Source organism: Syngnathus leptorhynchus, chromosome 16 (genome assembly GCF_054491065.1).
Source record: "Syngnathus leptorhynchus isolate UIUO chromosome 16, UIUO_Slep, whole genome shotgun sequence".
NCBI classification, from domain to species: Eukaryota; Metazoa; Chordata; class Actinopteri; order Syngnathiformes; family Syngnathidae; genus Syngnathus; species Syngnathus leptorhynchus.
In genome coordinates this window covers 6128759-6155164 of record NC_141210.1, presented here as the reverse complement: position 1 = coordinate 6155164, position 26406 = coordinate 6128759, and the positions used below count along the sequence as shown (strand labels likewise).

At 42.2% G+C, this 26406-nt stretch overlaps 1 protein-coding gene across 6 annotated transcripts; it reads left to right on the top strand.

Moving 5' to 3' along the window:
* The first annotated feature begins 3334 nt into the window (after window positions 1–3334).
* Window positions 3335–26280, top strand: myo15aa (myosin XVAa). 6 transcript variants are annotated; one of them, XM_085934066.1, is made up of 65 exons: window positions 3335–9448; window positions 9553–9635; window positions 9746–9809; window positions 9906–10015; window positions 10080–10154; window positions 10303–10393; window positions 10647–10750; window positions 10816–10879; window positions 10951–11064; window positions 11137–11298; window positions 11451–11564; window positions 11629–11687; window positions 11842–11965; window positions 12093–12188; window positions 12272–12403; window positions 12476–12601; window positions 12694–12771; window positions 12903–13048; window positions 13121–13166; window positions 13246–13370; window positions 13489–13606; window positions 13692–13867; window positions 13932–14016; window positions 14104–14157; window positions 14235–14316; window positions 14391–14527; window positions 14607–14702; window positions 14766–15001; window positions 15071–15261; window positions 15337–15409; window positions 15571–15762; window positions 15841–15956; window positions 16076–16170; window positions 16461–16596; window positions 17187–17525; window positions 17688–17752; window positions 17899–18018; window positions 18088–18142; window positions 18263–18407; window positions 18478–18571; window positions 18649–18754; window positions 18812–18927; window positions 19012–19071; window positions 19188–19263; window positions 19443–19558; window positions 19652–19770; window positions 19996–20137; window positions 20337–20448; window positions 20531–20605; window positions 20663–20865; window positions 20932–21053; window positions 21137–21200; window positions 21299–21371; window positions 21452–21525; window positions 21592–21674; window positions 21752–21882; window positions 21948–22042; window positions 22114–22191; window positions 22262–22358; window positions 22444–22604; window positions 22728–22861; window positions 23053–23186; window positions 23255–23388; window positions 25028–25168; window positions 25253–26280. In XM_085934066.1, the coding sequence occupies exons 1-65, from the start codon at window positions 4052–4054 to the stop codon at window positions 25352–25354; spliced, it is 12663 nt and encodes a 4220-aa protein (XP_085790192.1). In that variant the 5' UTR covers window positions 3335–4051; the 3' UTR covers window positions 25355–26280. The 6 variants fall into 6 exon arrangements, 5 of the variants coding, with proteins under 5 accessions (XP_085790192.1, XP_085790190.1, XP_085790189.1 ...); XM_085934064.1 differs by lacking the exon at window positions 17187–17525; XM_085934063.1 differs by lacking the exon at window positions 17187–17525 and having other exon boundaries at window positions 25028–25186.
* The last annotated feature ends 126 nt before the right edge of the window (window positions 26281–26406 follow it).

Below are 26406 nucleotides of genomic sequence, written 5' to 3'. Positions count from 1 at the left end.
CTTGTGCAAAGCCATTATAAATAAAGAAGATTTCATACAATTTGACACATTTAGAACACGAGTGGAAAAAATACGGCCTACTTAATTTGTCTTATTAAAAATTGTTTTACATCAGACAAATAGTAACAAATCAAGGAAATTGCAAATAATTTCAAAAACATTGTATTGTACAACTCTGCTGCTGAGATATTAAATATGTATAAAATCACAACAATGAAACTATTACAACAACTCAAACCAGAGTCCAAATAGTTTGAATACTGCATATATAAACATTACTACTGTCTTTTGGTTTATTTACTTGTAAGAACCTTCATTTGACCAGAAGAGGGCAGTCGTGAATTCATTCAGATACTCTGCTCTCATTTGAAATTGAATTTATTTAAATAGTCTGCATCAAATTTGTTCAGCAACAGGTAGAATTTTTTTTTTTTTTATCAAACCCAGAACTTCCCAAAAATAAAACTTAAATTAGGTCCTCTCTGACAGCATAAAATAAGGCAGAGTCTTTGATGAAGCTCTTATATTAGTAACAAAAGAGGTGGTTTGCATTGTTGACTGTCCCCAGACAAATGACGTGCGAGTAGCTGGCATACAATGTCAGAGATCATCCTTGTTTGTGTAGTATGCCAAAAGAGCACATTTTTGATCCAATCACTGTTCACAGTGTGCAAACATAGATGTGGATTGGGCTTCAGCAGACATATAGCGATCCTCTGAACAAACACATCCATATTATTTCAGCCTGTTTACTCACCTTTTGTTACAAACTTTAGAAGGCTTACTGGGAAGGCTTTTAAGTGCTCAATTGCTAAATTCAACTGACCCGAATACTGCAAGAAAATGGTTAGTCCTATGATATCTGCCTAAAATCATAATTAAATGTAATTTGTCATAACTATACCTAAACACACATAATCAGAACACATTTGATGACTAATCTATTCTGAAATAAAGAGGAAAATACAAAGACTTCAAGTAGTGTTTTTTTTGTAATTATTTACATGTCTATATGCAAATCGTCCATCCACTCTTTTCTTTGTGTATTGTCTTTATCTTTGTGTGGCACAACCCTTGCCATCCCTCATTTATTGTGACATTTTGACCTTGTGTGTGTGCCAGAGACATGTCTTTTATGTATGTGTAGTGCACTGATAAGCGCGCGCACACACACACACACACACACACACACACACACACACACACAAGCGCCTTACAACCTTTTTTTTTCCAGGGGGGTTTCACTGCAGGCTTTGACGTTAGCAACCAGTGTGGGATGATGATAGCTTGGTGTGTGCGTGTGTTATCCCACTTATCAACACACAATAGGTCTGTCCGGTTGTTTGCCCAAGCCGCACACACATGAATAAGTGAAGCATGTTTACTAAGAATTGTAATATTATGCCTCTAATGTACAGACCGAACATCCGAAATCATATGACATTGTTTGTATTTTGCAAATAGTTGGCATTTGTTCTAGGAATTCTCATGTAACCCATGAAACCTACCTTGTGTGTGTGTGTGACTTTTGTGTGTTTAGAGCACTATAAAACGTGAGCAGATGTACCAGAGAAGATCTGTGGAGACAGCAAATGCTTGGATGGATATTGGCGCATGATGACCAGTGACTTTGGATCACGTTAAGCAAAGGTAAGTCAAGCTCATGTGTTTTGTCGGTGTTGTTGATTTTTCTTTCTATTCTAAAATTAGAGTATAAAAGGATTCTTTTTTTTTTCTGCCTACTTCCACACAAAAAGTTTGGCATTTTGATGTCATTATTAGTGTGTGATGTTATGCCCCAAATACTCATTTTCTTTTTAGTAAAGTAGATTTTGAATTACATGTTAATGACAAATATTTGCCATTCTCATTATTTATATTATATATATATTGGGAAAATCATTAATAGCTTGACAATTTGAAGAAAAATAGCCATTTGCACAATTCTAAAGGATCCTGGCAGAAGCATTATACATTAAGCACGCATTCCTTGAAAACGTAGAATTTTGCCAAGGATTTTTTTTTTAGGTTTATGCACAATCCAAATTAAATGAAATTTAAGATTTTGTTCCCTACAATTTTTGAAGTATGTGATCTTATTTGTTTAAAGAAATATAACTGGCATTCTCCTCATAGTCAGCCATTAATTTGGGACTGTCAGGTCAACAAAGTCAACACAGCTCAATGCCCCACACAACTTATTAACTAGATCTCTTTGTCAAGCTCTTTTCCTTACCTGGGTGACTCGTGACCTTTCCTGTATAAGTGTGCAAGTTTGCGCACTTTCATGGTCATTGCTTCTTGGGATATGTGATCTAGATTTCGCGATCCTATCTCACTGTAGGTCCTCCCCGGACCTCAGCCCATTGAGAACTTGCTAAATTGCTAGCAAACCAATTAATAAGCCTATAAATCCATGTAGTTCACATGAATCTTTTTTTTTTTTTCTGAGTTAAATTAGCATGTTACAAAATGAATTCATGCACCATTATACCTTGCAGTAATTAGCTCTTCCTTTTGTATATTAGCTATCTACTCTCCATCTGCTCTGTGCTATCTGGCTGTTAACCCCTGACACTTGCCCGCATGTATAATATGTCAGCCGGGGAGCGTGCCAGGGTGGGAGGTGATGCTTTGTGATATATTTAGAGCGGCCTGCAATAAATGTTTTATCCACGCTGTGTAGGCAGAACACAGTGGCAGTCATCAAACATTCATATCTGCCACTGAGATGACCTCCTTGAATATCAGCCCATCATCAATGAATTAACATGATGCAGTTTTCAATTAAACCTTGTCATAAGGTACAAGTCATGTTTAGAATTAATTTTTTGTTACTCAATGAAACTTGTTGAGTATGTTGGCGTCCGTGAAAAAATCGCAATAGTAGATAATGAAGTGAGCACACAATTTTTGGAATATCCCTAGTGATGGTGATGTCACTTCTCATTTTATAGTGAGTCGAAAATTTGTGTAAATTAAAGGATACAATTTGATAAACGTAAATCCCCACGCAAAACTTGATAAAGGTGAAAGTTTTTGCGTAAAGAATGCAACAAGGTACTTGTACTCAATGTCCACCACTGGGCCTACAGGTGTTTATGTTTTGACTCTGTGTGGCATTGTCTCTCAGACACAGTTTAGCAACAGCTCAGCCAACCTGCATTATTCATTCACAAGCGAGTCCGCAAGATAGGGTTACCCTGAGACAGTATAGCAGGTGCATTAAGGTGCTCTTTGCAACAGGGGATACACACCACTCTCTCACACAGATACTGTCAGAATGATCATATGATGACATCAAATTAGGATTAAGTCGCAGTAACCAGAGAGAGTTCCAAAAGGCAGCAGGAGGTCACAAAGGCCCCGAAAGGGGGTGTGGAAACGCCACGAACGAGCACTCTCGGACAAAAAGGATTGCACCCTTGGAGGGCCGAGATAAACAAGGCTAACAGTTCTTTGCTGAGGGAACGTCCCGACAAAGCCAAGATGAGGATTCACCTCAGGACTTACAGCACACAATGACAATGGGATCGACACAAAGGACTAGGCGGTCTCCGTTGCTAGGTCTTTTATTCACCGTGTGACTCTGAGAATTTATTTACGTGAATTACAAAGACAAACAAGGAACCGACCCGGAAAATTATTTCTTCTGGATGCTACATTTGTGAGGATTCAGGGGACTAAAGGCAAGAACTTTGTGTATCAAGCGGAAGAAATTTTTTTTCCCTTATTTCAACTCAAGTGACTTCCAAATGAGTCTTTCTGATTCTTTTAAAAAGTATAGATAGCAATTATTTTTTGCTGAGATTTGACAACGTTTGAGTGAGCACTGATGGATGAGCAAAGTAAATTTCTTGATCCAGGTTTGAAGGTCCGTGGTTTGTTTTTGATCTCAGCGTTGACTCAATTTGAGATGAGATTACAATGTGCAATGTTTCTGGAGTGAAACTTGATCAAATTGAAGAAACCCAAAAATGATGAGAGGAGGCTGTCCCGAAACAAATCAATTTAAGCACAGTGTGGTTGCTTATAATTACTAGCTGACATTATGCCATCCAAGAAAGCTGATTCAAAATCAGTTGCCAAGAAAGGCAAGTCCCAGGAGACAAAGAAGGGAGCAAAGGACACTAAAAAGGCAGGGAAGGATGAGAAGAAAGGAGCAAAGAAATTGGAGGAACCAACCAAAGGAAAGGGAAAGGGGAAGGACGGGGGTAAGAAAGGAAAAGGAAATAAACCTGTCAGTGAGTCAGAAGAAGAATCTGAGGAGGAAGAAGAGAAGCTGAGGAGTGAGGAAGAGGATAGTAATGCGAGTGAAGAAGAGGTGGTTGCCAAGGTGACAGCTCCTCTTGATATAGATAAAGGTAAAGCAGTTGTTAAAAGTGCTTTTAAAATTACAGGAGTCAAAGGTGCTCCACCTCCCCCAAGCGATTCACCTTCACTAGATGATGAAGATGAGGTGCAAGACAATGCAAAGCCAGAAGTTAAGATAGGGATGGATGCGATCAACTTGAAAAATATGAGTGATATACAAATCAAGGGTGCCTCCAAAGTCGTGATGGGTATTGCTGCAGAGGAACAGAAGAAAAACGTAGTTCTAGGAAAGTCGCAGAAGACAGCAGATGCTAAGAATCATCTCCGAGGGGCCTCTAGGGTTATCTCCGGCCTCACGGGAAAAGCCTCTCCATTTAGTTTCCCAACAAAACAAAAGCAGCCAGAGAAAACTCAACCAAAGAGGAGCCTTAAAAGCACATCTACTCTTTTCATGCCACTCTCGAAGAAAAAGGAGAATCTTCCTGCTTCTGGTAAACCGCTTCTGAGCACCACCAAACTTTTAAATGGACTTGGGCCTAAATCCACCTCTGAAGAGCAAAAACCAGGTCCATCAGGATTCCAGCTTTCAAAAGGATTTGGGCCTAAAAATACCTCTGATCAGCAAAAGGCCGGTCTGTCGGCGTCCAACGTCGTCAATAAAAAAGAGGACAGTCCCGGCAATTCCGTTTCATCTTCTCCCAAAAAGACATTGGACCTATCCAATTTAAGAGCAACGGAGAGTATGGCTAAAGAGGCGAAGGGACTAGGAGCAAAGTTCAAAGGCATGCTTGGCAAAAAGAAAGTGGGACTAAGGTTCAAGACAAAAGGATGGATGATGGCGAGGATAGCTGCTGCCACCAATTGGTTGTTAGGGGGGGTGCCCAGTTCCAAGGGCCGAGGTGGACTGGGTACCTGGGCACGGCGTCAAAGACGAAAACAACTTTCGTTTACAAACAGGAGAAGGTTGGGTAGAACATCACGTTACTACAACCACCCTTACGATTATGACGAGGATGAATATGGATCTGAGGAAGATTACCACAATGGGCAACTCGAGGACTATGAATACTATGATGATGATGAGTGGGAAAATGAGTATGGTTACTACGACGATGATGGCAACTTTTATCCCGATGATGAGTTTTATGACGATAATGATGTGGATTACGACACGTTCCCATCTGAAGAGTATGAAGATAATGGCAATGAAGCAGTGGAGTATTATTACGGCGATGATGGAAAACTCTATGCTATTGTGCAAGAGCCGTTTGGTAACTCTGGCAATGTCATGGAGCCTATCTACGACCCACATCAGTCTGAATTGTATGCAGATTTTTATTTTGATCATAATAGAGGTTTTGAATATGGGTCTGCAGATCAATTTAGTATGTTGAATGGTGGTTACGCAACTCTCCCAGGCTTACCTGTATATCAAGATTCAACGCAAGGATATTTAGATGCTTCTGGAGTTCATTTCCCTTACCAGCAATCATACAATGTTGATGGCGGGGTGGCACTTACAGATAGAGGAACCGTTTACAGTCAGGAACAAATCCCTTTTGCAAATTCTACATCTGAGCAGTTCAGGCTCCCTAGGCCTCAGGTTAGATTATTTGGAAAAGAAAGACTGGATGTAGAAACTTTGCCCCCACCACCACTACCTCCTTCTACCCCTATGTTTTCAACTCCATCAATTGGTTTTGACCTGATAAATCATAATCAGCAGCCCCTTCCCACTTACATCGCAACACAGCCCCGCTTTCCAACTGGAATGAATCAACAACAAAATCCTATCATACCATATTCACAAACAGCTGACATCATCCAACATGAGCTCCGGCAACTAAATCATCCAACTCAACCTCCGCTGACCACTTCCCCTCATCATTTGCCAGAATTTTCTTTACCACAGTTTGCCACCCAGGTAAATAGACCACCTTACCCTCAAGACCCACCAATGTTTCAGATGGAGCAAATCCCATCAACAGTCCCTCATATACAAACGGAGAACATTTCTTTGGTGCATCCACCGTCATATCCCCCACTGGCCTCATCAAAACCAGTGCATGGAATCAAACTTCCTCCATTACGTAGGCCAGCTCTGTCACCAGACCGTTTGGATTTTCAATCACACATCCAGCCGGACAACTTCCCCCCTCACTTACACAGAAGAGACTTTACAGACCGATCTCAAATTCCAAACCAAAGACCAACTTACCCACAGAGACTACCAAACCCTTATGCTTCACCACAGTTCCAAGGGAGTGGGGTGTCCTTTACTGCTCAGACACCTGTTACAGCTGTGAGGGCTGGATATGGGCTTCAAAGGGTTCAGTCCCGATCACCACTTCACAGTCCCATAACTACACCAAGAGGATCTCTGAGGAAGAGAAAAAATCAGCCCTTTGATCCAAGACTTTCTCTCAGACGGCAAACCCGTCCAAATGCATCACCTTCTCCGTCCTCCAGAGCACAAAGTATACAACACAGATCCCAAGTAGGAAGATCACCTTCTCCACCTCCTCTTTCATCGGCTTTACCAAGACAAAGAGCTCCTCTAACTGAGCGTGCTCAGTCTCCACATCAAACTGTTGAGCCTTCTCCGAGCTACGATCCTCCATCTCCTTCTGTGTCAGATAACACCAGACAGCCCCTCCCCAACGGATCCTCTACTCACAAGTTTAGAGGCGTTTCAGGAAGTCCAAATTATGTTGCGATAGAGTCTGTGAAAACCTCTCCAGGTAACGCATACCCAAGAAGACGAAGTAGACGTAGGGCCCCTGTTACTCAACATGTAGCACCATTCAGGTCTTCTATTCGCAGTGGCCGAGGCCCTCCCTCTGGTGCTGTCGGAGTTCCTATGCTAGCAAGGAAAGGCTCTCAGTCAAGAGACTCAAAACCTCAAGTGGGCTTCCAAAGACCTATAGGTAGGGGACAGCCACTGGTACGTATGCCCAGAACTCAGTCCTCCCCTTCATTCAGAGCACCTCCTCCAGGACCTCTAGTGCCTCGGCAACGTTCATTGAAACAGAGTAGGTTCTCTCCTCAGCCATTCGGAAATGGACCCCATAATGGACTGCAATCTCACCAACCATTTCAGGAATTACCTTTAGCTTCTCCTAAGAACCATGAATTCTATGTACACACCGCTCTACCCAATAGGACCACGAGTCCCCAAAATGTAGGAGTGACATCTTTTCAACCTCCAGTACCTTATCCGATACCATCACCAGGTTCTCCTTCAATCCAGAGTGTGAAACGATTTGACTACATAGCTACTGAGCCGGGCACATCTTCATTTCCAGGAAACTTGTCTCAAAACATTAGAGCTATTGCTAACCCATTACCGCCGTATCAACTTCCCTCTTCTCTACCTTATGCTACCCACCACACACACCAAACACAGCCGGAATTTTACCCTCAATCATCTTGTGGGGAGATTGTAGGTGAAGCCCAGAATAGCCAAGAGGTTATCCAAAATGCCCCTCTAGCTCAATCCAAATCTTTGCTGCAGGACCCTAGCCTTCACAGAACCTCCCACCCATCTCCCCTTCAGCCCAATGCCAACCTGGATACAACTTTTCTCTCACAAACACATTCAGCAGTTTCTGGCACCGCATCGACCTCATCACCCCCATGTTTATCATCTACTTTGCATAATTCCCAGCTACATAACAAATCTTTTACTTCTCCCCTTCAGCCACTTCTCTCTCCCATGGCTCATGCCTCTCCTGCTCAGCAGGCCAACACAGTTAACTCTTCAGTTCTCTCTGGACTTCAGACTGCAAAAATCCAAGGATCAATGTTTAAACTCCCAACCAATACCTTAACGATGCCCCAAAACTCTATTGAAACTCTATTTACCATAATTGATGGAGTTGATACGGCTGGTGGAGAAAATCAGTCATCTCCTCTTCCTGTCAATGCTTCTTATGAACTACCCGATGGCACTATTATAAACCAAAATGAACCTTTGGAATCCTCTCCCGTAGAGTCCATGTCCACCCCCGTGTTGTCCTCTGCCTTACTTAATCCCCGTTTGCAGCAAGGCACATATCGCCTACCTGGTGGCACACTCGGGAACAGTTCGGAGCCCCAATCCGCAACCATTCCTGCATCACCGATGCTTTCTTCCGCGCTACTTAATTCCAAATTTAGGAAACCTACTTACAAACTGCCCGAGGGCACATCAGTTTTAAAAACCAAGCCATCACCTGCGACTGTTACAACCTCCTCTCCTATGCTCTCGTCTGCACTTGTAAATGCTAAAACCCTTAAGACCTCATATCGACTGCCAAACAGTTCAATTCAAATTCAGTCAAGGGAACGGATAGCGAATCCTGAAAGTACACCCCAAATGCAACCGAGCGCTGAGATGAATTTTAATCTTGATGAGACACAGTCCCACCTTCCGGAAGATTCATCGCATAAAATTCAAGCCTCAACATCAATGACCACTGGACCCGTCCTTTCTGGTGACTTGCTCAACACTAGCATTCGTGGTGCCTCTTACAGACTCGCAAACTCGTCACTACTACCGACGCCTGCTCCTACAGTGGCTCCATCTGTTGACCTTTCCAGTGCTCTTTGTAACCCGAACATCAGTCGCCCCACCTACCGGTTACCAAGCAATACATTGATAGCCCAACACCAGTCCGACTCTATGCACAAAAGAGTTGACCTATCCAATGCTTTGTCCAAAAACCCTGACATTCGCAAGGCGGATTTCCATCGATCCGACAGCAATAACATGCTTCGATTAGGTACCCCTACCAACAAACAGACCAACTCTCTAGATCTTTCTGGTGCCCTGAAGAACCCAGCTCTTCAGGCGGCCTCTTATCGCCTCCCTTCTACATGTGCTGTGGTGTCACCCCATGTCCAGGATTCTGTTCCTGAAGAGCACTGGGCTCATAGCTCCGAAGGGAAAGTTCTGGGTCTAGAGCAAGATATGGAAGTATGGGGTGCGGAGAAGGTGTTCTCTCAAGGGACGGTACCAAATAAGTGGTCTGTGTATGGCGATGAGAACCTAATTGATCACCAGCATTTGATGGCTCAGCAAAAGATGGAGAGTAAACCAGGGGTGTGTAATCTCAACAGGGAAGGTGAATCCCAGGGTCCATGGTTCGACAAGGTAAGCGCTCTTGATAGCAAAAATACATTTATGAGGTTTTTAAAGAACAAAACGTACGATGGGAATTTCCAGTCTGCTTTATGAACGCGTGTTTGCGATTTCAGATGTACGCAATCAGAAGCATGCCCTCGGTAGCTCACCAGAACCAACAAGTGGAAGATGGCGTGGAAGACATGACACAGCTTGAGTAACAATTTCTCATACAGTACTCAAAATTCTTCCATAGAAAAGAACACACTTCAATTGGGGACAAGGAAAAAGCTGAAAATATTATTTACAATTTTCTTCTTTCATTAGGGAGATGCATGACGATGCAGTTCTTCTCAATGTAAAAAAAAGGTTTGAACGGAATCTTATTTATGTAAGTGTCATTTTGACATACTTGTATTCATAAGATCAACAATTTCTGTTTGTATTATCAAATGTCACCATTTTTTTTTAATCTTGTCTCTGTCAGACCTACATAGGAAGTATTCTGGTTTCTGTGAACCCTTATAAGATGTATAACATCTATGGGACGGACATGGTGCTGCAGTACAAGGGTCACGCCCTCGGCGAGAACCCTCCGTAAGTTATTGTTTCAACTAGTTCGTGAGGGTTTTCGGATCAATACATGTCTTTTTGTCCTCAGGCATTTGTTTGCTATAGCAAACGCTGCTTATTCCAAAATGATGGATGCCAAACATAATCAGGTCATAATTATCAGGTAAAGAGATCGTTTAACTTGTAAACTATATATCTATATTCAGGACAATGTCCCACATTGAATATTGAGATCATAAATTTGTGATGAAATTGAAACAGTAGAGTTTACAGTTCTGAGCTTGGTAGTGACTGTTTTGACATTTTTCCAGTGGTGAGAGCGGCTCCGGGAAAACAGAGGCTACCAAACTTGTCCTTCGCTACCTTGTAGCTTTACATCACACGCGGAATTTTGCCCAACAGGTATGCATGCATACTGTGCACACATAATCCCTAACTTAATCAATGACTAACGTCCTTGTGTGTATTTTCTTGCACTCTGGGCACAGATTGAGGTAGTATAAGTTTCCCTGCATGATTAATTCTGTTTATTATCAAACTCATCTTTCATGTCAACATATTATGTCAACAATGGAGATAAAATAATTCATTCTGAATTCATCTTTATAATTCTGATCTAAAATGTTGACATGCTGTTTGTTGGAATATCTGCTAGATACTTGAGGCTGCTCCTCTACTGGAGTCGTTTGGAAATGCCAAAACTGTGCGAAATGATAACTCAAGTCGTTTTGGGAAACACATGGAAGTCTTTATGGAGGAGTGAGTATTTTTTTTTCAGCACCCTGCAGCTCCCTTTACTTATTCTTCCTCCCCAATTCTTATAGTGGAGTGATCAGTGGTGCCATAACTTCTCAATATCTTCTGGAAAAGTCTCGCATCGTCTTCCAGGTGATGCATTCAAACGTTTTAGCGCTTCCTTGTGTTGAAGGAGGTATCTAAAGCAATCGTTTCCTCTTCAGGCCAAAGATGAAAGAAACTATCATATCTTCTACGAGATGCTGGCAGGCCTTCCGTCTCAGCAGAAGGAGACTTTCTATCTCCAGGAGCCTGAGACTTACTATTACCTCAACCAGGTAGGTGACACATTGCTGCAACATCAGGAGAACGTCCTCAGGGTTTCTTTAAATCTATATCACAACTCTCAGGGAGGAGATTGTGGGATTCCTGGAAAGGATGATGGTGAGGACTTCCAGCATCTGCTTGCTGCCATGGAGATCCTCCACTTCACCCAGGACGACCAGTCAGCCATTTTCAGAATTTTGTCTTCCATACTGCACCTGGGCAACGTGTACTTTGAGATATATCAGGTCATGTTTCCAAAGATATTTTCATCTATTTTTTTTATTACAAGACACCATCAAAAATAAACAAATGACATTATAATGGAATGCAAATGTGCCATGTTCATCATCTGGAGCAGTTCACAGACGTCACGTGTCTCGTTTTTGCTGCACTTCAGGCCGACGGCCAGGAGGTGGCGACAGTGGTGAGCGCTCAAGAGATCAGGGTGGTAGCAGAACTGCTGCAGATCTCTCCAGAAGGCCTGCAAAAAGCCATCACTTATAAAGTCATGGTTAGTTTTGAAACGTGCATTACACTCTTTGCATATATAAACAACTCCTCTTCTATCTTTACAGGAGACGATGAGAGACAAGATTTACACCCCATTGACTGTGGAAAGCGCTGTAGATGCCAGGTGATTCATGCATACTTTTCTTCCATTGTCCAAAAACAGCAATGAGCTATTTACATTCCAATAAACTCTTGTAATCTATTTAAACATTAAAATGAGTCTTATCGAGCTCCATTTAATGGTTCTTTAAAAAGTTCTCTTCTTTGTTGTCTTGTAGAGATGCCGTTGCCAAGATTTTGTACTCGCTGCTCTTTCACTGGTTAACAGAGAGGGTCAACACTCAGGTGTATCCTCGCCAACACACTCTCTCCATCTCCATCTTGGATATTTACGGATTTGAGGTAAGTGTAATCATCTTCTTTGATCTTTATTATTATTTTTTTTATACAGATAAGATATGTATCTTCCTCCTAAAAGTGACATTTTAGATGACAAGTTATGAATGCTCAGCTATATTGATCTCAACAGGATCTGGCATACAACAGTTTTGAGCAGTTGTGCATTAATTATGCCAACGAATACCTGCAGTTCTTCTTTAACAAGATCGTCTTCAGGGAAGAGCAGGTAACGTTGCTTGCACAGCACAAATTCAGATAAAGCAAAGTATTAGTCGTGTAGCACAGAGCAGTTATGTGATTTCCACGCAGGAGGAGTACAGTAGGGAGCAAATTCCATGGCAAGACATTCCGTTTAATGACAACCAAGCCTGCATTGACCTCATTGCCGCTAAGCCTCATGGCATTCTGAGAATCCTGGATGACCAGAGCTGTTTCCCACAGGTGAGCAAAGGAAAGCGCTAATGTATGGTAGACTTACTCAATCTGCACTTTTAAATATTGTTGTGTCCATAGGCAACAGATCATACTTTTCTCCAAAAGTGTCACTATCACCATGGCAACAATCCATTATATGTGAAGCCAAAGATGCCCCTTCCCGAGTTCACCATCAAGCATTTTGCTGGCCGTGTCACTTATCAGGTATATTGATTTGAATCACTTTATGGAGTGCACCTAGATAATCTAGTAAAATTGAGCGCAATACTTTTTTTTTTTTCCTTATGTTGTTCCAGGTTTACAAGTTCCTTGATAAAAACTACGACCAGGTCCGTCAAGATGTCCTGGACTTGTTCATTAAGAGCAAGAACAAGGTAAAAGAAAAATCTAAAACTATATTTAACATTTAGTTAAATGCTCATCAAATTGAATGTGAGCCAGATTTCAATCAGGTTGCATCCATGAAAATAAAAATCCAATCTTGCTTGTTTTTTTGTTTTTTTAGATGGTGTCAAACCTCTTCCTGGCTCACGCAGAGCAAAGAGAAGGTCATATGAAGAAAAGCAGCACGGTCACCAGGAAATACCAAGCTTCAACTGTCAGTTGCAAGTTCCAGCAGTCCTTGCTGGAGCTGGTGGACAAGATGGAGAGGTGAAATGCACGCTTGAATACGGAGAGCAAGCTTCTAAATGTCTCACTTGTCTTAATTTGCTTCTATTTCAGGTGCAACCCATTTTTTGTCCGCTGCATTAAGCCAAATAACACAAAGGTAGAGTTTGAAAAGTCCCTCCTGACTATCCCACAATTACAGACAGCAATCACATAGTGACATGTACAATTATGTTCAGCACGCAGGTGTGTTTGAAGACGACCTGGTCAAAGGTCAACTGCGACACTCCGGCATCATGGAGACCATCAGGATCCGTAAGGAAGGCTATCCTGTCAGGATGCCGTTCTCCGTCTTCCTATTCAGGTGAAACTCTTTATTTTCTCATTTTTGCCTTGAACTACAAAAACAGCCATCTTTTTTTCTCAAATTCTAAATTCATCCAAATATCACTGAGTGCACTGAATGTGTTTGTTTGGCCTAGATATAAATCCTTGGTGGGAATCCAACATCTTCCATCAGACAATGGAGACAACTGTCTGCTGCTGCTCAGTAAACTGTGTCCTCTCAAACCAGGAGACTCCCATGTTGGGGTCACAAAGGTTTGCTCCTCCTGATCTTTTTTTTATATTCCACTCAGATTATTCAATGCAAAGTTATCACTCTTATGGCAACTTCTTGCTACAGTTATTTATGAAGGAACACGTCTACCAGCTTTTGGAGTGCAAACGGGAGCGCTGTCGCCAGCTCGCTGCACTCACGCTGCAGCGTTACGCTCGGATGTACTTTGTCCGGAAACGCTACGTGGACCTTCGCGATATGATCATCAGGCTGCAGGCGCATTGCAGAGGCTTTCTTATGAGGTAGGCCACAAAAATCTCAAAACAATTCATATTAATAACTACTCCACTATACTACCTCATTTAGAAGGCAATATGTGAAAATGAAGGACAGCCTGGTTCGGTTCCGGTCCCTTGTCCATTTTTATATCAGCCGGAAACGATATGTCAAGGTAAGCCGCAAGCAATCTCTTGCTCTCCGTTTTGGATCCAAATGTCTTCCACTTGACATATTTATGATTGTTGTGGTCTGCCTGGAGACAAAGTTGATGGTCCAGCGGAAAGCTGAGGAGGAGAGGAAGAAGAGAGAAATGGTGATCTCAAACACACATTCCTGCGCACGGTATTATTTTTTTTATTCCATTGTAGAGTAAATTATTTTTTATGACAGGATCTACTGAAGAGAGAGGTGGTAAATGTTACACTCTTGGCCATCCCTGCAGAACTTGGCGTTCTTCTACAAGCAGCGGGAGGTTTGTATGCTGTCTGTATAGACACGTTGCTCGGTGACTGATTGCTAATCCCGCCACAATTTTCTCTCTGTCAGTCAGGCGAGAGTTGCACTCCGACTGCTTGGCTCTGCTTCAGGCTCCTCATATCCAAGAGTCGGCTTCCGATCAACTCACTCTGCCTCTGGATATCAACAACTATCCCTTCTATCGTTACGTGCTCAGCTACTTCAGAGTAAGACTTACGTGCCAGTCAACATGATTCTGCATCCCTTTGAAATGTAAATCCTCCAATTATTTTATCCTTGTGGTAGGAGCCCAAGTTTGGGATGTTGAGTGCACCCCTGGAGGCCCCTTTAACCTGCATTGAGGAGAACATGAAAGCAGAAGCTCTTCAGCTATTCAACTTGGTGAGTGGGACTTTGTAAGATAAATGTGACCAAACAGTCACAATTTTTTTTATTATTCCACAGGTGTTACGATTCATGGGGGACCCTCACTTGAACGGCGCACAGGAGAACATGTTTGGCAATTACATCATCCAAAGAGGTCTCTCGTCGTCAGGGTTACGGGATGAGATCTTATCTCAGGTGGTCAACCAGGTGTGGCGAAATGTCAACGTTGACAACGCGGATCGAGGCTGGCTTCTGTTGCTCGCATGTGTCTGCAGCTTTGCTCCCTCACTACAGATGGACAGATATCTTCTCAAGTAAGAGCACTGAAGAAAGGAATGCACTTACCATGCAAGTATTCACATATATACAACTTTCCTCTTTAGATTCGTTTCTGACCATGCTGCCATGGATTGCCAAGCATTGCTGCAACATAGACTCATCCAAGCCAGTCAGAAGAGGCATCAGAGTCCAGGCCCCGCCCCCGAGACCTCACGGACCTATCCGCTGTCACTACTGGAATGGACGGCCAACAGGAAGAAAGCTAACATGGTGTTACAAGTGCATTGTTTTGATGGTAAATAAAACATTTGTATTGATGATGATTTCAATTGTAATATTTTTAATTTTTTTAATTGTAATTTTTTTTTAGGTCAATCGTTCCTGTGTCCAGTCCACTCCTGGACCAGCGGCGAGGATTTAGCGGGAGACATTTTACACCACAGGTGCTTCATTCAAAGTTGATCAAATGATGAAAGATGAAGATGAGAGCAATTATTATGGTTTGACCAATCATTAGAAGAGTTGAACTCATCCCATACAATTAAAGGCCTCCTTTCCCATAGAGAAAAAAGAAAACAGACTGTGCTCTGTGCGCTTTTTGCAGGGGCGTGTCGGACTGGTGGAGAGGCAGTTCCGTCCTGATGAAGGAACAAGGTCAATGGGTGGAATTAGCGGGTCACGACTATGTGATGGACCTCATTGCAGACCTGGAGCTTCCAAATGACTTCCCAAAACAGAAGAGCTACTTCATCATCAGTACTGACAAGCCCACGAGAGTCCGAGCCAATGCCAGCCTGTCAGTACACCAGGAACACCCCAAATATAATACTATTATCTCAAAAGTAAAAGCAAAATGTCTTCTCTCTTCTTCTAGAACATTATTTGGAAGCGGCTTTGATTCCGATGATGAACCTCCGCCTACCATTCCTCTGGGTGGAATCAGCAGACCAGCTTACAGCCTCTGTGAATCTGACGGTTACCACAGCCACGGTGCATCATTCAATGATTGATTGATTCTACTTAGTTACTTTCAAATTGACCCCACAAAGCAATGGAGTCAAGCTGAGGGTTTTTACTGTCTTTTTTTTTTTTTTTTTGTGTGTGTGCAGTGGATTCCGATGCATTCAGTGATGGTCAAACTCAAAGAGGAATGGACCGCTACCTGGACAGCCTGTTCGATCCGGTGCTGTCTGACAGCAACGTGGTAAGTACTGAACATGGCATTGGTAATATTTAGATGAGTTTATTTAGTTTGGGATTTTTTTTTTTTTTTATACACCTATCTTGCATCGGATGTCTATAGGTTTTTTGGTGCATCTCTTTCAGTGATTACGGTACTTCCAGGGGCATATTCAGTTCCCCTAGTAAAGTCCAGTCCTGTCTTGACCACCTGTTCATTAACTTTTTACTAAACAGATTTTGTCTGCACTCTTTGGTGCACCTCTCTCTTTTTTTTCCCTCTGTGCTTATCCATAATTGTTGACTGTTTGTCAGGACATGGAAAAAGCTGCAATTTTGTCAGCAAGACTGAAGGGAGCCGGAGGTATAGGCATCCCGGAAGAAGAAAGAGGAGAGGGGGAGAGGAATTTGGTCCCAAGTAGGTTGTATCCACCTGGAATACACCCTGGAGGTAAACATTAAAAAAAATACTTTTTATGCCCGTTTATTGATCATGTAATTGGCCAAACATTGATATGTCCATACTGTATTTACATGCTTTGTGTTCAACTTGATAGTCTGTATTATTCAAAGTCGAGTTTCTGTCTTTGTGATATTTAATGGAGCTGGTAAAGGTTCTAACGATATTCTTTATTAAGCGGCTGTAATGAGAACTGTTGGTCCTCATGGTTAATGCATTGAGAACTATTGAGTGTAAGCACACATGGCTCACCTGATCTCCCACACTCTCATTCCTGTTCAGGCTAAATGCTCATTTTGTTGCTGACTGTCTTCCAGTAGCTGTTGAAGGGAATTTGTATGTATGTGGCCTTTCATTTCAGCTGAATATTTTTATATTTTCTTGTTACTCAATATATATATTATTGATTTCATTTGTACAACTTTTTTTTTTTTTTTTTCAAATGTGTTGAATGAGCATGATGGAAAAAGAACTCTTACTGGCCTCTATGTATTTTCCTTTCCAAAATGAGCCTTCCAATTATATTCCGTTTAAAACAGAAAGGCTTCCTAACGTTTGCGTGTTCCTTGCTGCTTCTCAAGCTGTGCCAGTGCTCCCAGTAGCAGGAGGGATGATGCCACCTATCCCTACCATGCCCATGCCCTCTCACCACCACCACCATGAACAACACCACCGACAAGAGCAGCAGCCGCAACAATACCACCAATACAATCGACCCCAACCCCCTCCCCATCAACCGACTTCATCCACTTCCACTCATGTAACCCCCAGTCCGACTTCCACTCTTCCTCCATCTGAAGGCCCTTCTATTTCCCCTGACCCAGTGAAAGCTATTATATCACATGGCACCAGTGTGCCAGGTTTGGAGTTGCCCCCACTTCCGCCCATGCCTGTAATTCCAGGCTTGCCTGTTTTGGCAGGTGCGTCAGCTGCAGAAATGCCGTGTTCTTTAGCATGTGTGGCCTTAGGGCGTGATGAAGTTGTCTCAAAAGTCCTTCCAACACTTGCAGTGATCTGTTTTTATTTTTTTTTATTTTCCTCTTATATAGCCACATGAGGTATTTTATGTGCTTGCCCTTCAGGAACAGAGCAGACGGTACTGACCCAACAGCAGCAAGCCATTATCAACCAGCAAGCCATCATTCTGGTACAGTGACTATTTACGGTACAATACAATGGAAACATTCATTGTGCTTTTTGAACAACGTATCTCGCTCTCGCTTATCTCACGATCATCCCGTTGCTCACTGTCTTTCGGGTTGACCTCTCTGATGGTTTCTGTGTGTTCTACAGGCCCAGCAGATGACCATGCAGGCCATGGCGATCCAGCAGCAGATGATGTCCTCCTTCCCCGCCTCTCAGTCGCCGCCACTACATTATTACACACCGCAGCACTCTCGAACACCAAGCCCAGTAAGCAGACACGCAAGTTGTATTTTGGACAAACGCATACCAACTTGTGTGTCTTATCAATCTCGACAGACTAAAGAAGATCGAGAAGATTCCCCATCAAGATCCAGCTCTCAGCGCAAAATGAGTAAGTTTGTAATATTTGATATCTTTCAGGTGTCTCCAGAATTGTGTTATCTCTGAATCTGATTCAAAAGTGATTTTAAACAAATTACACAATGTTCTGATTTGCATCATTTATTTCCAGGTCCAACACGTAGCCCCCCTCCAGACAATGTGGTCCGCGCCAGTGTGAGTAACACTGAACGCATGGAGCCTAGCCATGACATCAAAGACATCATCAAACAGCACCAGCCTGCCAGCACGACTCCCTCCGGACCTTCCATCAAACGGTATAACATGCACTGCACATGATTATATTAGGTTAAATGATCCCACTAACATCTGGTTACACGTGTTCAGGAAAGATGATGGAAAACTGTTCATCAAGAAGACAGACCCCCATGATGAAGCCTTGGAGATCCTAAAAGACCAAATGGCCAATCCCCCTCAACCAGTACATAATATTCACACACACAAAACCATATACAGACGTGCATAAATTCACTCTAATTTATTTATTTTTCTCCTCAGACTCAGAAGAAGTCTCAGTTTTCCCATCACAAAGAGGAAAGAGATGGCAAAATAAGCAAGGCTAATGAACCAACTGACTCCAACATGGGCCATGCTCCTCCTACAAGTGAGCTTATCTATCCATCACTGCATGAAAGTTTGTGACTGTTTTGTTTGTGTCCAGTCTGCAGAGAGTTGCCAGTGGAAAATGAAGTCATCCAGACTCAACTCCACAGCAGGACCAGCGATGACTATTACACCTACACCAATGTGCCCTGGAAACTTTACCTGAGGAAGGAGGTGCATTTCCAACTGTCACCGCAATTTATGAATCAGCAGAAATTTGCAAATATTGTTGATAATTGTGTTGTAATCTTCTTGCAGGTGTTTTATCCTAAAGAGAACTTCAATGATCCGTTGATGTTGGACCTGGTCTTCAGACAGGTTGTTACAGGACAATTACATTTAATCTACATTATATTTTATTTGCAAGTTTTTAAGATAAGGAACTAACTTGTACCAGTAAGATATTTGATTTATTATTGTTCATTTTTCCACAGGTAGTACATGACACATTCTCTGAGGCCTGCATTCGCATCACCCAAGAAGAAAGACAAAAGATGAAAACTCTCTTTGGTAAGTTATATTGTGAGTCATAAAACATTTTCTGCACACTCGGGAGTTTGGACGGACTTAGAGTACTTGCATCTTGTGATTTGATATTTTGCTTATCCTGTGCAGGGACAGCCACATGACACCTTGGATTTACCGCTTGTCAATCCCTTTCTGGAATTGTAATGACATGTTTCTTGCAGTGGAAAACCAAGTGGATCAAGTTCCAGGAACTCACCATGAAAATGTGAAGAAAAAGGTGGTTACCACAGCCAGAGACTCATGGGAGATCTACTTCTCTCGTCTTTTCCCAGCTTCTGTAAGTTCTACAATTCTGTCGTAAAATGTTGAATATCAAACTATTATTCCATTTTTTTTTTCCACTCAACTGTCTATTTAATATGTGTTGCAGGGCAGCGTTGGGACGGGAGTGCAGGTCCTGTCTGTGTCACATAAAGGCATTAAGCTGCTTAAGTTAGTGAGGAGCAGCTCCATCGCTCCGGACTACTTCAGAGTTCTGAGGCCCTACAGGTGCATCTTAATTAGGGTATTAAAACATAAAAATAATAATAAATAATAATAACAGAAAATCTAATGGCGACAATTTAGACCCAGTGTGAACTAAGGGCTTCTACCTTCCCTCCATTAAAAAATTTATTGATGTGTCTCAATTTCCATAGATTGTAGCCATCATAAAAAATATATATATATTTAAAGTTTACAGCATCCTCAGCCTCTATGTGACTTCCTGCACAGCTACTCGGACATCCTGTTCGTGTCCGTGCCGTCCAAAAACATGTTGGAGTTCAATCTCACCAATGAGAAGCTGATTCTGTTTTCCGCCAGGGCGCAGCAGGTCAAAAGCATGATTGACTACTTCCTCACTGAAATTAAGAAGGTCAGAGGTCATTTTAAATACTCCCTTCTCGCAACCAATAGAGACATAAAAAACGTGATACCGATACAGTAAAAAATGTCTTGTATCAAATATTGCTTTGGCGCTGTCTTGTGACAACCTAGGGCTGAAACTCTATGTTGAAGCAATTCATATTCATATTAAATGCTACAATATGCAGTACATGTCACCATGCTGTCAGGATTCTGAGTATGTGGTGGCAGTGAGGAACTGCATCAATGAGGAGAGGAGGCTGCTGAGCTTCCACAAAGGTGACATCATCAGACTTCAACGCATGGATGGCCTGGAGGCAGGTGAGACATGAGCCTCTCTGTGAACCATGTAGAGAAGTATCTGGGCTTTATATTATGTCTCTCAATGTGTGTGTGTGTTTAGGCAAAAAATATGGCTGCATTGTAAAGAAAAAGGTGATGCTGCTGGAAGAACTCAAGAGAAACACCCCTGACTTTGGTGAGTTTGGAAGTTTTTTTTTTCTTGGTCACTGGTAATGACATATTGCATGTACAGGCTGGCGGTTCGGGGCGGTGTACGGGATGTCGGGCGCGTTCGCCAGTGAAGATGTCCGACCTGTAGCTGCTCCGGACTTCCTGCTTCTCCCAACAGAGAGGTCGGAGCCTCGTGACAGACAAGGTCGTGTCGCTGCTTCGGCCGCCGTTGCCGTAGCGTTGGGCTCGGCGGTGGTGGCCCAAGAGCTGGACCGCTCGACAGAAGTACGAAAGCACAATCAGAATTGGAGTACTTGAGTACAAGAAGAACAGTGATGTTTCTGGTAACAGGTAGTGAAGGACACGCACGTGGAGAGCCACGATCTGCAATTGGATATGTCGGAATACGGCAGCCAGTACCACATGATTGAGTTTGCCAAGAGGTACTTCAGAGAGGCACAAAGGAACAGGAAGTAAGACACCACATCAGGACTTTAGCGATCAAACTCACACACGCACATTTGGATTGAAACTTTTGCTTGCGTTGTGCCCATAGCGATCCAAAAGCCAAAAAGGGAAGAGTTGGCAGAGATCCAGCTGATATGATCAAATTCTCCAAGGTACATTTTGGATTCATTTGAACTTGTGTCTCCATGAAATGTCTATGTACAATTTTCCAGGCATTTCCTCCTTCCTATCTGTTTGTTTATCTTTCCAGTCTCCACTCCAAGAGTCTCTGATTGACTTCTCAGACAGCGGAATGAACAGAGTAGCTGCTGACATCTCCTCAGGTGAAACAAGATTTACCATCAGCAAGTTTGCCCAGTCAGCTTTAAAAGCAATATTGTATGCAACGTCTCCCCCCCGCTAGCTGTGATGAAGTTCATGGGGGACGTGCCACTCAAAGGTCAGACCGAACAGGACCTTGTGACAATTTTACTGAAGGTACAGTCTTCCACGCATCTAATGTCTTTTTATTGTCCAGTATCACTTTTCATGCGGTTGTTTTAGTTAAGCGCTGATCACGGCCTGATGAAAGATGAAGCCTATTGCCAGATGATGAAGCAAGTCACTGCCAACAACAGCTCCAAACCGTGAGAACCAGAACACACATATAGACAACTTTGGGCTTCTTGTTTTACAGAGCGTCTGCTTGTGTTTGATTGTGCAGAGACAGTTGCCAGAGAGGTTGGAGACTCTTGTACATCTTGACTGCTTTCCATCGCTGTTCACTTGTTATGAAGCCATTCCTCTTCAGCTTTCTACACAACGCCTCTGTCAGCATCGGATTGCAGTACCAAGGTAGAAAAGTACACTCGTCTGTCCGTCCATTCATCCTACCTTTCAAATGTGTTATTTCTTACTAGGTATTGCCAAGGCCTGTGAGCAGAATCTGAGAAAAACATTTCAGTACGGAGGACGTGTGCAGTATCCCAACAGCATAGAATTGAAAGCAATGATGGTTCGTGTCAAAAGTCTCTATTTTGTGTGTCTTTGTTTAACACGGCTGTGTGATGGGTTGTGTATGTGCAGGCGGGGCGGAGCTCCAAAAGACAGCTGTTCCTTCTGCCAGGTGGGATAGAAAGACACTTGAAAATCAAGACGTGTTCTGTAAGTGCACACACGGGGTTCAGTGAAAATTTTAGTACCAGTGATTTGATATTAGTTGATCATTTGTCAGGTCGCTTTGGATGCCATCGAGGAGCTCTGTTATGAAATGGACCTTCACAGAGTGGAAGCCTTGGATGAATATGCAATCTTTTTGGTCACACACGGAGGTAATGAGAATTATCCTTGGTATTGGGAGAGATTGTCATCAAGTTGCCATCTCACCTAACTGTGTTTTTTTTATTTTTATTTTAGGTCAGAATGTTCGACCCCTGATTAAGAGGGAATACATCTTGGATGTTGCTACAGAAGCTGAACCAGTGGATGCCAACTACAGTCTTTGGTTCCGAAGAGTCATATGGAGCCTTGCCTTGAAACTTGATAATGAGCTCTACCTTACCATGCATTATAACCAGGTAAATAGAAAATGTAATGGTATGCTTTGTGTTAGTTCAGCTTCACCCACCATAAAAAAAAATTGATTTCCTAATATAGTGTATTAAAGTGCATTGAATAATAAAATATCCTTTTTGTGGCAGGTGTTGCCAGATTACCTGAAGGCTTTGCTGAGTGTGGTCCCGCTGAGTAAGGCCAGTGCACAACATCTGCAACAGCTTGCCAGACTGGCTGCTCTACAGCACCGTGCCAAAGACGCCGTCTGTCCGCCCACCACGTAAATACACATTGATGCCATATTTGTTATTGAACTGGGCTACTTGGTTCCTTTTGAAGTTCATACATCATATTGATTTTAGCAGAAAAATCCCAAATTTCTTCCCTATTGGGAAAAAACATCTACACAGACACAATAAGGTCTCTTTTGTTGTTGTTTTTTTTATCACAAATGTGTATGTGTGTGTTCAGACGTGAGTTGCAGGAGTGTGTCCCCTCACAGTTCTACAGCAAACAGAGTCCGCAGCAGTGGCTCAATATGGCAACTCAACACATGCAACAAGTCCAGCCTCTAAATCCACACCAGGCTCGTGCACAATTCCTTGGTAAGATGGCACGTTATAGACGTTATGGAGGAGATCTTTGGAGTGAGCCTTTCTGTGCACTCCCTCAGGTCTGGTCAGCCCCTTCCCAATGTTTGGCTCTTCCTTCTTCTACATCCAAAGTTCCAGCTCAGCCACCATCAAGGCTCCGTGCATTCTGGCGGTGAATCTGAATGGACTTCACTTTCTTAACAGAGACACTCATGTATGGCATGAGCACACACACAGTACACTATTTTTTATTTTCTTATTGGAAAGCATCTCTACTACAAAACCGTAGTGAGGTTCTCACATAGTCTACCACTGTTTAAAACAAAGCATTTGGCTCCCTCTGTTGGATTCCCACACTATTCTTTGTTGTTAACCATATTGAAAATATTTTCCAGATCAGTAACAACTTAAACACCAGAACAGCATTCTCTTCTCATTTGTGGTTTGGAAGTACAGTGGAAACTCCAAATTCTAATGCCTCAAATTGGTTACACTTGGAGTTCAACCCAAACTTAGTGGCAAAAACATATGCCTCAAAACATCAATTTCTGTGTCTATGACATCAGAAAGATTCTTTTACACAAAGTAGAAGATGTTAACACATAACACAAAGTTGCCCTTTGCAGCTTCTACTATAATTCCAATTTCTTGTGAGTTAACTGTCACTCATGACATCATCGACTGATGCCTTTGTTGATGTCATGATGCTTTAGTGACAGTTTTTGCTAGGAGGAAGAGTTATGAAGAATTGAAAAACAGCCAACATCATGAATAATATGGGTAATTATTGGTGTTGCTACATTGAGCACTTCCTGGCTAATATCACTAAAGATCTGGATGCTAACAGAAGTCGTCTGCTGTCATGTTGCCCATGGGAAAAAGAAGAAGTAAAAAGCCAAATCAATGTCCAAGTTGCTGTCCTAGATTATCTACAAGGAAAGAGAGTACACGACATGAATTTAGCTCAACTTTGGACGGAGCTCATTCCTCTTCGAGAGAACCTGAGGGCTTCGGAAGAAAAGGAGCAGCTTAGTGAAAACAATTTACATACGACTTGGAAGATAATCAATGATCTCAGACACCAGCTTCACGAAAGTCTGATGAAGGAGAAAGAGAGCGTCGAAGCTGCCGAGAAGACCATTGGGCAACTTCTAGCTCAGAAGACCGAGCTCCAGTTTCAGGAGGACAGGATGAAAGGACAGCTGCTAACCTACGCCTTCAACCTTCTTTCCTCAGAGGAGCAGGAGGAGATGGAAGAGAAGCTACAAGCTTTACAAACGTGCTTGGATTTCTTTGACAAGACGGAGGAGTTGCCAAGTACCGGGAAGGCGATTGATCCTGAGAGTACAAAAGGTAAAGGAACCTCTGAACAAAACCTGCCATCTTCAAGTGGAGAAGACACCATCAGTAGTCCTGATACACGTACCTCAGAGCAAAAAGAGGAGCCTAAAATTGAAAGTGAACTGAGAAGAAACCACAGGAAAGGGGACTGGTTTTGGCAGTGCTTTCCTTTTTTCCATCGAGCTCCGAGGGATCGTCCATCAAGTGAAGAAGATTGAGCTGAACTCAAAAAAATAAAGGTCAACAAACCAACGCTTGAATGAAGAAAAATCCAACCTTTCAAGTTTTATTTGAATATTATTTCAAAATTTACACTGATGAAAGTCTTATTTAATAAAAAACAAAAAAAACAGCAACCCAAGTTAGCTGCAACTCAAGCATCTCCCTGGTGGGCTCAATTCACAACAAACCTATCCAATTTTAGCGCCCAAATGATCCTTTTTATTGTTGAAGCATTTTCTATCCTAGGTATCATAGTAATGGATGATACACTTATCCATTTATGTGATTAGGAGGCCATGGTGCATTTCCCTTTAAAAGAAGTCCAGTCAACCCGCACCCAGAGACCAACGTCTGGCTCAAGTTACCCGTATGTTGACATAATGATTGGAGATCTGCTCAACCAGCGCATCATACAGCTTCAGCTGGAGCAGGTTGGATTGTGTGGTTTGGTAAGCTTTGCTTGCATTGCTAGTTGCACATCCACATATGATGTGCTTGCGTTTTATGTTTTCCAGGGTCTGGAGTTGTGTCGAGTGGTTGCCATGCACATGGAGAACATGCTGTCTGCCAGAGAAAAGAGACTCACGTTGCCACCAAGCGAAATCACCCTGCTATAGTGTGGCTCAGTCAACATGATCTGACATGGTAAAAACACCACTTGTTAGTTTCATGCCACTAAAATGGACTGTTTCTGTATCTACCTCTGTTTTCATCATGAACTGTTTGTTTTCTACTTGAGAGTATGATATGTGTCGTGATAGAGTAATACAACTTAGTGAATCACTAACAATTATTTGCAAACAATCAATTCAGCACAGAGTCACTTATTATCGGACCATTAACGAAAAAGATAATTTGTCCAATTCGATGTATTGATCAGTCGCCACTGTAAAATCCTTTTCACTGATTTTAGAATAGACTAAACATTGCCTTTATGTTTTAAATACTTCTGTTTTGCAAGAATAATCCTTGCACTCTACACACATCAATGAGTCAAATGTCTGGTGATGCAATGTGAATCAAAAGTGGAAGTGAGACATTGTCAGAAACGTTCTTGTCAAATATTTGACTCCTCTTTTACTGGGTTTCCGCTGTCACATGGTTGATTTTTAGGAAATTGGGATGAGTAGGGCTTCCTTTCTGAGGAATAAAAAGATGTGACTCGTGGCGGTTACGGGGCAACTGACTTTAAATAGCTATAATGTGATCTGTGAGTAAGGAGCTCTGCTGTGGTAGCTGCCAACTGAAATTCCTTGTTTGTCCTTGCAAAGGTGAACATGATGTGCATTCCAAGTGTACTTTAATATAACTTTTGCTTTTTATAGTGGAAAAAATAAGAAGGATGCTATTGACACTCCAATCCATCATTTTTATTCCCTGCCATAAATTTGAAGGGGTGGGGGGGTACTATTTAATATGCATGTTTTGGCAATATTTGACAATTGACTTCAATATTTAATGTGAAATATAGTTGTATATAGTTATTGCACAAAATATACACACGTGTAATCATTAAAGTTTGTATCATAACTGAATAAGCAAATGTGTTCATTTTATTGCTTGTCAAAGGTCAAACAATCCCACTGATAGACAACATATGTATTTTTCCCCATGAAATTTTGTGCAATTCTGACCAACCATACTATATAAACACACAAACTAACTGAAT